Source organism: Phaseolus vulgaris, chromosome 4 (assembly GCF_051622355.1).
Source record: "Phaseolus vulgaris cultivar YP4 chromosome 4, ASM5162235v1, whole genome shotgun sequence".
Classification (NCBI taxonomy): domain Eukaryota; kingdom Viridiplantae; phylum Streptophyta; class Magnoliopsida; order Fabales; family Fabaceae; genus Phaseolus; species Phaseolus vulgaris.
In genome coordinates, this window is record NC_143501.1 from 43,002,994 (window position 1) to 43,016,204 (window position 13,211).

At 32.4% G+C, this 13,211-nt stretch overlaps 1 protein-coding gene across 1 annotated transcript; it reads right to left on the reverse strand.

Moving 5' to 3' along the window:
- Window positions 1-10,691: 10,691 nt before the first annotated feature.
- On the reverse strand, window positions 10,692-11,243 carry LOC137838826 (psoralen synthase). Its single transcript, XM_068648048.1, has one exon. The coding sequence runs from the start codon at window positions 11,241-11,243 to the stop codon at window positions 10,692-10,694; it is 552 nt and encodes a 183-aa protein (XP_068504149.1).
- Between the last annotated feature and the right edge of the window lie 1,968 nt (window positions 11,244-13,211).

Sequence of the window (13,211 nt, forward strand, 5' to 3'; positions counted from 1 at the left end):
TTTTTAAGATAACTTCTTTTAAATAATTTTAAAATTAAACACTTCATCAATTTAATAAATGTAATTTAACTAATTTATATCATAATTTCAAAAATAAAATAGTTATAACAATATATAAATAAAAAAAATTTAAAATAAATAATTTTTGAAATAATAAAATATTTTATATAACATTTAAATAATTTAAATATATATTTTCTTTTACTCAATTAATTTAATTTAATAAATTTAATTTAACTAATTTATATAAAAAATTGATAAATTAAATAATTTATTATAATATTAAAGAAATAATTTTAAAATAAATATAATAAAGAATTAAATATTATAATATTTATTATACATTAAATAAATTTAAATTTTAAAATCCTAAAAATGCGTGGGCCATTGCGGACGCATATGCGTGGGCTTTGTGGCCGACGCATACGCGTGGGCTGCGGCCGACGCAAATTGATTTTCTCTTAAAAAAATAATTAAATCCATTTGTGCGTCACTTTTGCGTCCAAGCTCATTCTTGAGTCGGCTTTTAGCCTTTTTGATCGACGAGACTAGCGTCTGCAAGTTGCCCACGCAAAAATTTGGAAGCTAATTTTTCATTTTGCGTCCAATGTGATTTTTGCGTGGGCTTTTACCCATTTTGGCCGACGAGAGTAGAGTCCGCTACTGGCCCACGCAAGATTTTGGAAGCTACTTCTTAGTTTTCTTGTGGTGAGAATTTGTATTTATTTTAGATTTTGAAAAACTTAGAAATTGAATTAATTTAGATTTTTATTTAAGAATGATATCAAATAATTTATGATATGTATTTATTTAGGAATTTTATTGATTTTAGATTTTTATTTAAGAATGACATTAATTTTTTTATTTAAATTTATTTATAATTTTAAATTTTTTATTAATTTATTAATTTAATATTTTTATTTAAGTAGTAAATAAAATAATTTAAGATTTTGTATTTACTCAAGATCAAACTTAGAAATTTTATTTATTTGAGATTTTTATTTAAGTATGACATAAAATAAAAATTTATGTTTATTTAGGATTTTGAATAATTTAAAAAATTTATTTATTTTAGATTTTTATTTAAGTATGACATTAAATAATTTAAAATTTATATTTATTCTGATTTTGAATAATTTAAGAATTTTATTTATTTCACATACTTTATTTAAGTAGGATATTAAATAATTTTAAAATTTTATTTGTTTAAAATTTTAAATAATTTAGGATTTTTATTTATTTACAATTTTGAATGATCTTTTCTGTTCTATGTCACGCTTTATTAGAAAATACTGCAACATTTGCTTTAATTAGTTGTGAGTTTAGGTTGGGGAATAAAATGGTTTGCTAAACAAACTCAAGGTCTATATTATATTAGTAATTTTATTCTTAATTTATATATTTTTCCCTTAGACTCGTTATACTGATGGTTATACTGGAAAAATCAGCTTGAAAAGCTTATGAACACAATTAAAATAGCTTAAATAAGTCAATCAATTGACACAGTACGAATATCAATGCAAAGAATGCATTTTCCTTCTGCTAGAGTATAAAATTAGAAATAGGTAGATAAAATTGTGATACTTGAATTCTACATTTTTTAATTATGAAATTAAAAAAGTACTGCAAAAAAGTTACAATCTCCATTCACCTAACATAAATTGGAAACCCCTACCACTCGTGTTAGTACATAGTATTCAACCATGTAGGCTCTACATATCACATAAAAAGTTAACGAGCTCCTAGTATGTGAATATTTTTGTCACAAAAATAAAAGGGAAAGGATCTTATATTTGATAATATATGATACCATTTCAAGAGTTTCAAGGATATTCTGAACATCAACCTTGACAACTTTGATAAGAATCTGATTCAAAAGTTTTAAATAGTTCAAGAGAAAGTGATGAATTAAAATAATTTTCATAAGTAATCAATATAAGAACACTAAAAAAAAATCAGTATTATTTACGGATTTTTATCCACGAATCTGAGTCCGTAGGTAAATTCAGCATTACTTACGAATATTACCAACAGATTCTGAATCCGTAGGTAAATTCAGCATTACCTACCAACTATTACCCACGAATTCTGAATTCGTAGGTAAATTCAGCATTACCTACCAACTATTACCTACGGATCTTATTACCTACCAACTATTATACATATTATTAATATTAATATAATAATTTAAATAATATAAATAGTATTATATTAATAATAATAATATTAATGATATTAGTAATATAATAAAATTAATAATATCAGTAATAATAACATTAATAATATAAATAGTGTTAATAAAAATATATATAAAATTAACATTTTTTATAATATTAATAATATTAACATTATTTATAATATTAATAAATATTTAATAATATTTAATAATATTAATAATATTTAATAATATTTAATAATATTAATAATATATAATAATATTAATAATATTTAATAATATTAATAATATTTAATAATATTAATAATATATAATAATATTAATAATATATAATAATATTAATAATATTTAATAATATTAATAATATTTAATAATATTAATAATATTTAATAATATTAATAATATATAATAATATTAATAATATTTAATAATATTAATAATATTTAATAATATTAATAATATTTAATAATATTAATAATATTTAATAATATTAATAATATTTAATAATATTAATAATATTAATAATATTTAATAATATTAATAATATTTAATAATATTAATAATATTTAATAATATTAATAATATTTAATAATATTAATAATATTTAATAATATTAATAATATTAATAATAATAATATTAATAATAATAATAATATTAATAATATTTATTAATATTAATAATATTTATTAATATTAATAATATTTATTAATATTTAATAATATTTATTAATATTTAATAATATTAATAATATTTAATAATATTAATTATATTTAATAATATTAATAATATTTAATAATCTTAATAATATTTAATAATATTAATAATATTTAATAATATTAATAATATTAATAATATTTAATAATATTTAATAATATTAATAATATTAATAATATTAATAATATTTAATAATATTAAATAATATTAATAATATTAAATAATATTAATAATATTTAATAATATTAAATAATATTAATAATATTTAATAATATTAAATAATATAAATAATATTTAATAATCTTAATAATATTTAATAATATTTAATAATATTAAACAATATTACTAATAATAATGATATTAAATATATGAAGAATGTTATTAATTTTTATTTTATTAATTATATTAATATTGATAATCATACTTATAAATATAATAATAATCATAACATGACAACAAAACTTGACTGGTGTAATGGTTAAAGCTTCTATGAACATATCTCAAGGGACTTGGCTTCGAGTTCCACCTGCTGCAGTTGAGTTCTAACGTAGTGGAAACCGGTACCAACACCACCAATAACGATGGTTCATAAATCGTCTTTATATGTCTTTTTTAACCGTTGTTAATGAATTTTTCTATACTAGTGATAGTTTGGTGCACTACAAGAAAATCATTGAATAAGGAAATCAGGATGAGAGGGAGGGAGGATGGAGGGCGACTACGCTCTGGTGGATAGAGGGAGGAGCAGAGGAGAAAATCTGATTCACCCTTAATCATTCGTCACCAAACTCCTGTACTATGTTTTTCTTTTCAAATTTTCCAAGTACCCATGGTGAATATGATATGCTGAAGATTTTCCAAAGATGGGCTAGGATGAAATAGGTGTTCATTTCGAGATGGCGGAATAGGTGGGGAAGAAGGTTTGGCTTTGTGAGATTTTTTATGGTGCCAAATGAGTACAAACTGGAGAAGGAGTTGGATCAGGTATACATTGGCAATATGAAGCTCTATGTTAACTTGCCAAAATACAAGAGATCTGGGTCTTCTCAACAAGGTGGGGTGTTACTTAAGGGAGACAAGGGTAAGAATCACCATAACCATGTACAGATGCAACTGAAGGGTAAGAAGGAATGGAGAGAGATAAAAGGAAAAAGCCTTCATAGGGACTGTTATGAGAAGTGTTCATACGCTGAAGCTGTTAGGAAACCTTCTTAGGACTCCTGGACAGGCCCAAGTATTGAGACCTCCTCAACAGTTCTTCCTTGGATGTCAAACAGCGCAGTAGGTCGGATGGCTCTAGATATGAACTTTGTGTCCTTAAGCGAGGAGTTTATCAAAGGAGGTATGTCTATGATTAAGGTGAGATATATGCGTGATAATCTTGTTCTCTTCACCCCTAAGGAAGCAGAACAAATGGAAGAGATCATTAAGCTGAACAACAAATGGTTTACGAGTCTGTTCGAGGATATTGAGCCTTGGTCTGAATCACTGGTAGTGGGTCACAGGTTAGCATGGGCGAGGTGCTACGACATTCCAATCCCCTTGTGGAATAGGGATTGTCTGTCTAAGGTTGTAGGCGAGGCAGCAGAGCTGGTATCCATCGACGAAGCTACTGAGCAGTGGGAGAACCTTGAGTGTGCACGCATCCAAATACGGGTGTTGAATTCGCGTAAAGTTGAAGTTTCAAAAGGGTTTCGTATTAATGGCCAAATATACAACATTAGTATTAATGAGGAGGAACCCATCCAAGGAGGACGGTCATGCATGTGCCCTGAACATCTTTATGCCTCTTCGGATAGCATTTCTTCAATGGACTCCTTCATTGTGGAAACTATCTTCTCGGATAAAGCATTTGAGGATGGGGACGCCAACATCGTGGTTTCTTCCCAGCGAGGAGAGGAGGCTAAGGAGGGAAGAGATATTTCACTAGAGACAAAGTCGAAACAAATAAGGGAACATTCTCAAGTTGAAAGGGGGAAGCAGAATAAAGAAAATCTTTCTTGTGCAAATGAGGTAAGGCGTGAGCAGGGGATCTCTGTTGCTGGGGCAGCTTTTTCTGAGCAAGAGAAGGTCAACACAATCTGTTCCTTTTTACATAAGTCTTTGTTTGACCTGGCTCTTTGTGTCCAAAACTTTAATCCCTCTACAACACAACCCGATTTAGATGTGGGCCAGTTTTCGAAAGCCCAAATTAATAATAGTGGGCTGCTGGGCCTTATGGAACAGGGGGTTCTGGGAGGAATGGATGAGGTGTGCGCAAGGGAAATCGGAGGTACCAACGTCACCGGTTGGTGGATGTTCGGAATCGGCAACGGAGGCTTCTATTAACTTTTATGGAAGGATTATTGCAGAGCCTAAAAGTGGATTGGATCAACCAGATGGTTCTCCCCGAAGCGGTGAGGATGAAAGAGGGCCTTCGCCCCAACCTTCGCCCAACCATATTGGGGTTTTTGATGAACCAAGCAGCGTGGGTAGCTCTACACCGGAGAGGAGAGGTTTGACCTTTGATAAAGCTACACCAAGTGGGGAAGAAGGATCCAAAACACCAGAGAATGTGCGTAGGTTACGTGACCTTTGGGAGCAGGGCACAAAACAGTCTTGCCTGCGGTGGAGGTCCAAGGGTGGCTTCGGACCTCTTCACTACGGGATTAACTCCTCATCTAGGTTAAGTCACTGCTCCTTTGCTGAATCTGTTAGTGACATAGAACATTGTAACAACAGGTTAAGGCTTGAGGAGTATGTCGCTGAATTTGCTCGTATTTGGGATGCGGGAAAACAGCTAGGCGTGAGGTTTTCGGGGGAGGAGGTGGATGTTGTAGTAGAATTGGAGTGTATGGAGGTATGGGACAAGGAAGTCAAAAAGTGTGTTGAGGAGGGTACCAACCATGTTGTTTTATGATCATACTCAATCTCAACATCAGAGGCCTAGGGGGGGGGGGGGGTGGGGGAACCAAAGCAAACTACCTGAAACACGTTATTGCCAAGGAGGATGCAGAATTTGTGTGTTTGCAGGAGACAAAATCCGTTTCTATCTCCGATAGTAGATGTTTCTCGCTTTGGGGGGTTAGTAATATTGGTTGGGTGCATCATGAAGATGAAGACGGCGCAAGGAGCCTTTTATCAATGTGGCATAAAGACAAATTTTGCTACAAATCGCACGTTGTAGGATTAGGCTTCATATCTGTTGTAGGTCAGCATATTAAATCTAGACGCACGTGTTTAGTGGTTAATGTGTATGCAGCTTGTAATTATAGAGCTAAAGTAACTCTATGGAAGCTCTAACGTCTCTTAAAAGGTCTCATCAAAACGTGGTAGGGTGTTTTTGCGGTGACTTTAATGCTGTAAAAAGGGAAGATGAAAGGAAAGGCATTGGAGGTGGTTCTAGCCAGAGGAAGGAAATGAAGGGTTCAACAATTTTATTGATACAAACTGTTTGGTAGACATTCCGAGTATGGGGAAAAAATTTACTTGGTTCAAAGCAAATGGTACTGCTAAAAGCAGGCTAGATAGATTTCTTGTGTTCGAATAATGGATTCAAGTTTTGCCCTTCTACAAACAATATGTACAACAAAGAATTGTGCCTGACCATTGCGCGATTGTGGCAAAGTCTTGGGCCAAAGATTGGGGCCCTAAACCCTTTCGTAATAGATGCGTGGTTTATGGAGCCAGGATTCAAACTGTATGTGAAGGAGAAATGGGGTTCTTACATTGGTCAGGGAAATGGTATTTCTAGTCTCAAAGATAAGCTAAAATATTTGAAGGCAGACCTCAAAGACTGGAATAAGAATGTGTTCGGGTGTATGCAGACAAACCAGAAGCAAATCCTCAAGGAAATTAAGGACCTTGATATTAAGGATGAAAGTGAAGTTCTTGAGGAGAGTGGTCAACTAAGAAGAATGGAATTACTTAGCCAATTGCGGGAGGTGGATAACAAGCTGGATTCCCTTTCAAGGCAAAAAGCAAGAGCAAACTGGTGCAAGTTTGGGGATATGAACTCTAAATTCTCTCACACGGCTATTAGATGGAGAAGACTTAAAAACGAAGTCAAAGGTGTGGAGGTTGGGGGGCAATGGTGTGAGGAACCGGAAGTAGTACGTAGGGAAGCTAAGTCTTTGTTTGAGAAAAGGTTCACGGCTACACAAGATTTTGGAGTAAATTTGGGCTCTGTGGAGTTTAAATGTCTCCCCTCTGAAATCAGTACAAGGATGGTAACAAGTTTCATAGAGAAAGAGGTGAAAGAAGTCGTGTGGCAATGTGAAGGTTCAAAGAGCCCAAGTCCAGATGGATTCAATTTTACTTTTATCAGGAATTGTTGGGACGTCCTTAAAACTGACGTTATGGAGGCTTTGCAGGTTTTCCATGAAACCGGGGTGATACCAAAGGGGTGTAATGCCTCTTTTATTGCTTTGGTACCTAAAGTGAGTGATCCCCTTTCTCTCGACCAATTCAGGCCCATCTCCCTTGTAGGAGTCTTCTATAAGATTGTTACTAAGGTATTAGTAGGTCGAATGAAGGATGTTCTCTCTTTGGTCATTGACGAAGACCAATCCGCTTTTCTGAGGAATAGAGGCATGTTGGATAGTGTGCTTATAGCAAACGAGGTGGTGGAGGTTAGGAGGAATCGGAGGAGTGCACTTTGTTTTAAGGTGGACTACGAGAAGGCATATGACTCAGTAAGGTCAAACTTCTTACTTGATATGTTACAAAGGTTAGGCTTTCATAGCAAATGGGTAAGGTGGGTTACAGGCTGCTTGGAATCGTCCTCCATTTCTATGTTGATTAATGGAAGCCCAACAGAGGAATTCAAACCATGAAGAGGGCTGAGACAGGGTGACCCTATGGCTCCATTTCTATTCCTGGTGGTTGTTGAGGGTTTGGCTGGATTAGTGAGACAAGCGACTAAGCAAAGCATGCTTACAGGTGTGAAGGTGGAAAGAAAGGAAATAGTATGCAGTATGCTCCAATTCGCAGACGACACCCTGTTCACGATTGCGGACTCTTTCTCAAATGTTTTCACTATAAAGACGATTCTAAGATGCTTTGAACTAGTCTCCGGATTGAAGATTAATTTTCACAAATCGAAATTGGCAGGGATAAATGTGGATAGGTTCACTTTAGAAACCTATGCCAAGACTTTAAATTGCAACACTATGCGGATGCCTTTCAAGTACTTGGGGTTGGAAGTAGGAGGTAATCCAAGGAAGGTACTGTTCTAGGAGCCTGTCGTCAACAAGATCAGTGCTAGACTTAGTACTTGGAAAGGGAGATGCTTATCTATGGCGGGTAGAATCTGCTTAATCAAATCAGTCTTTACATCCATTCCTCTCTTCTACTTATCCTTCTTTAAAGCCCCGGTATCGGTCTATAACAGAATTACGAGCATACAAAGGAGATTCCTGTGGGGTTGGGGCAGAGATAACAGATCCATACCTTGGGTAAGCTGGGGAAAAATCTGTAAACCTCTTGAGGAAGGTGGTTAGAAATTAAAGACATCAGGAAGTTCAACTATGCCCTTATGGCGAAATGGAAATGGAGGTTAATGAGCGAAGCGAAGGGGAAATGGAAAGATATCTTGGAGTCTAAATATACGGTGTTATCTGGTGTTAACCATGTTCGGTCTTGTTGCCAATCCTGGTGGTGGAGAGACTTAGAAAACATATGTAGGGAGGGTTATGGTGTAGGTTGGTTCCAACAAGCTGTTGCATGGAATGTCAGATCTGGGGACTCTGTACACTTCTGGGAGGATCCTTGGATTAATAACAATAATCTTAAGGAGTTATACCCTAGATTGTTCTCTTTATCCCTGAATCAAGGGATGATGGTGGGTGAGGCTGGATTTTGGGATGACTACGGATGGCATTGGCACCTAGAATGGAGGAGGGAGAGATTCAACTGGGAGTCAGTTTTGGAAGTATAATTATTAACAACCTTATCTAGGGAAGTTTTGAACAAGGACTCCAAGGATATTTCATTACTTGGAGAGGGGACCCTAAGGGGTTTTTTTTCTGTGAAATTAGCATATGGCCTCTTAACCAACCAAGGGTCCGGCCCAGGTAATGCTGCTTTTAGCATGCTGTGGAAGGTCAAAGCCCTACCAAAAGTCCTATGCACAGCTTGGAAAATCCTTTTGGACAAAATCCCGACAAGCCAGAATCTCGTGACACGAGGAGTCGTGGTGAACTCCCCTCTTTGTGTCTTTTGTAACCAGTCAGTGGAATCCACCCAGAATTTATTCTTGGATTGTGGTTATGCTTATCGTGTTTTGATGTTTTGCTATAGATGGATAGGTGTTCTGGGTGCACAGAACAAGGACATTTGTAATCATTTTCTGAATTTCCACTTACCTAACTTGTCCGAGAAACAGAATTTGGTATGGAAGGGAGTATGGGCGGCGATTACACGATGCATATGAGAGCATAGAAATAATGTGATTTTCAAACAAGGCATTCCTGAGGAAATTCTTCAAGCAGCTCAACTTCTGTCATGGTCCTGGCTCAAACATAGGGAAGGTTCTTTTTCTTACTCTTTCACGGACTGGCTTTTAAATCCTATCCAGTGTCTTTTATGTGTGCGCTGAGAATATTCTAGTGCTTCTGGGAAAGCTTGACGTCCAGTATGCAGGGTAATAGGTCAATTATTGTCTTCTTGGATATGCTGGAATTTTGTCACGAAGGCTGGGCAGTATATAGCTGTATCTGTTTAGAAGTGAAATGCGCTGGTTTGTGGCTGGTTTGAAAGATGCTGGTTTGTGGCTATCTTGATGCAGGTTCCTTCACGTTACTTGAAGCTAAGAAGTTATGAAGTCCAGTAGGTTCCCAATAGGTATGCGTGGAAGTTATGGTGCACCTGTGTTTCACTCTGAAGAAATGGATGTTCCAAAGTTTAGTCAGGCTTAACAGATCTGTTTGCATAGCCTTGTCATGATGGTAATTGGAGGAGAGTTGGCAGGTTCTGAATATGCTTGTTTTGTCTTCTGTTGATTCTAGCTTCAATATGGGGATGCTGTCCTGGTACAGTAGGGGGTGATAGGCATTTAGTACAACCTCTGGTCTATGCAGGTGTGAGATTAGTAATGGCAACCATGTGGAAAGGTATGGTTTGGAAATAGGGTTTGAGCATTTATATGGTAACTCAAATGTGGCAGTAGCTATGTGTGCGTTCCATACAGATATTGGGGCATAGGAGAAAATTGGAGTGAAAAACTGGAAGGGCCTAACTCTAGTAGATCTGGTTTGGTGTTGCTTGGAAAACCCACATTTATCTTTTCATGTTTTTAGCTACTAGTAGTTTTGTATAAGGGTTGGGACACCCCTGAAGTGTCCCTTTTAAATTTAATTAATTCATTGCCGATAAAAAAAAACAAAAAAATCATTGAATAGAAACCAATTTTAGAAAAAAATAATAATTAGTTGTTATAGTGACTAAATTAGAGACCATTTTAGAGTCTAAATTATTTTTTGATTTCTAAATTAGTCTGTATTATTTATTAAATAATTTCTAAATTGGTATCTAATTAGCTATCAAGGTTTTAACTACCAATTATTTAGATTCTAAATTTGGTAGCAAAAACCTTGGTAATTAATTAGATATCAACTTAAAAATTATTTAACAATAATAGAAACTAATTTAAAAACCAATTTCTTTTTAATCTCTAAAATTGTCTCTAATTTAATCACTATAACAATCAATTATTTTTTGTCTTATAAAATATATTATAACAATATATTCCATATGAAAGCTGAGAATATAATCCCTTATTTTTATTCTAAGTTATTATGTTTATCTTTTAACAGTAACTTCTTAGACATCATAGGATGCAATTGCTATGAGAGGAAATTCTCTATGATTGCTCAACCCATTACTTTCGTTGATGTTCAACGTCTGTTGCCCCACCTCTCCACCTGGAACTTCCCAATTAAATTGGTGAACAAGGTTTGCCACGACCAACTCAATCACATTCGTCACAAACATTATTCCTGGACAACCCCTCCTTCCTGCTCCAAATGGTAACACTTCAAAATCAAGTCCTTTCACATCTATTGAACTATTTAAGAATCTCTCTGGCTCAAACTCTTCAGCTTTGTCCCAACAAGAAGGATCTCTTGCAATTGCCCAAGCATTAACTACTACTTGTGTGCCACTTGCAATGTCATAGCCCATCACTTTGGCATCTTCTCTGGATTCCCTTGGAATCAACAAGGGAGCTGGGGGATGTAATCGAAAAGTTTCTTTAATCACTGCCTTCATATAATGCATACTAGTTAAATCTTCCTCAGTTATGCGACTTCTGCCACCAACCACATTCCTTATCCCATCGCAATTGGGTACCTTAGGAGTTCTGTCATTATCCATCCTAAGATTGTGGCGCTACTCTCAGTGCCTGCGGCAAACATATCCTGGAACAAATACCCATTGTCAGTTTCATTGTCTACCTTGAATTTCCATGAATGGAAATAAACTCAACATTTATTAAGATTTTGTGCAACTAATATGCGACTTAACTTTTTATAGAAAAGTAGTGTGTATGTGTGGAACATTGAAAAGAAATAACTTTTGTACAACAATTGTACAAGAAAAATATTTGAAAACTTGTTGTTTAACTATTTGCAACATAGACCCTATGACAAGTGAATTTCATGTAAAATAATTTAAAAGCTTAATTAATTTTCAAGTTCTTGAGAAGTTTGAGTATTTTTAATTGATTCGATTGAGTACTCAAAAACTCTATATTTTTCAATTGATTTTCCATTGTTTAAATTTTTTGTTAGGTAAGTGATGTATTAATGTTAACATTAAGTTAGAGTTGCACATGAAGATAGTGAAGGACATCTAATAATGAGACATATTTTCCGGATATCCAATAAAAGGTGACTTTTTATTGTTTTGGTTCAAAATGACAGAAACAACTTGTTTGAATGATATTGAAAAGAAAGTGAAACGAAAATGAAGAGAAAAGAAAATCAAAAGCCTAAATACAATGTTGAGAAACTATAGAATAAATGGTTGAAGTTGTGGGTGAAGGTCATGAATAATAAAATACTTACAATTAACTTTCTTATAGTTGACTCTAACCTTTATTTGGTCGCTATTGTTTTATTGTTCAACCTCACACTTGTTCTAAGTCTCTCAATATCATATTTTGATTTTGCTATTGTTTTTTTGTCTTTGTTTTTCATCAACCCATATTATGTTAATCATCAAATTATGTCGTTTAATATTAACAAAAAATAATATGTCAAAGATCCAAGTCTATTAAGAACCGGAAACTTCATATCTTTTAATAAGCACTTTGTGACTTTTGCAATCCTCCTTACAAGCACTTTGTGACTTTTGCAAGTTGTCTTCCACTCAGCAATGAAGAAGTTGTGTGAGTGTGCCACTTGTGTTGTTTCTTCCTTTAGTAAAATTGCATTTTTGATTTTTTCTTAAAGAAAACTGGTTGTGACATGTGGCAAAAGTTTTCAATTTCTCCCTTCAATTATATTAAGTATAAAATTTTATATTATTATTTAAGTATAAAATAAAATATTTAAAATTTGTATTTATTTTAGATTTTGAAAAACTTAGAATTTTAATTAATTTAGATTTTTATTTAAGAATGACATCAAATAATTTAGGATATGTATTTATTTAGAATTTTGAAAAATTTAGGAATTTTATTGATTTTAGATTTTTATTTAAGACATTAAATTTTTATTTATATTTATTCATTTATAATTTTGAAAATTTTATTAATTTTTATATTTTTATATTTTTATTTAAGTAGTAAATAAAATAATTTAAGATTTTGTATTTATTTCGGATTCTGAAAAACTTAAAAATTTTATTTATTTGAGATTTTTATTTAAGTATGACATAAAATAAGTTAGGATTTGTGTTCATTTAGGCTTTGTTTGGATTAGGGAGTGAAAAGGAGGGAGTGAATTTGTGATGATTTGAAGGGAGATTGTAAAGAAAGTTAGGGTGTTTGGATTAAGGTAAATAGAGTGGAAAATATGGGGAAAGTTTATAAAAGTTTGTGAATGATGTGATGGATGTGATTGAAATTATATATTTTTAAATTGATAAAAATGTAAGTTTACAAATTTATCCTTATATTTAAAACTGGTTAAAAATTAATTTGATATATTTATTTATAAATTATAATTATTTTAATTAAAATATTATTTAAATATTTATAATTATAAATATTTGATAAAAATTTATTTTTATATTAAATAAAATTATTATTTTTATCTTTACTTTTTTTAATTAATATAATTATTATTTAAATTTATTTTTTTAATTATTAAAATATATATTTATTTTTATATTTATAAT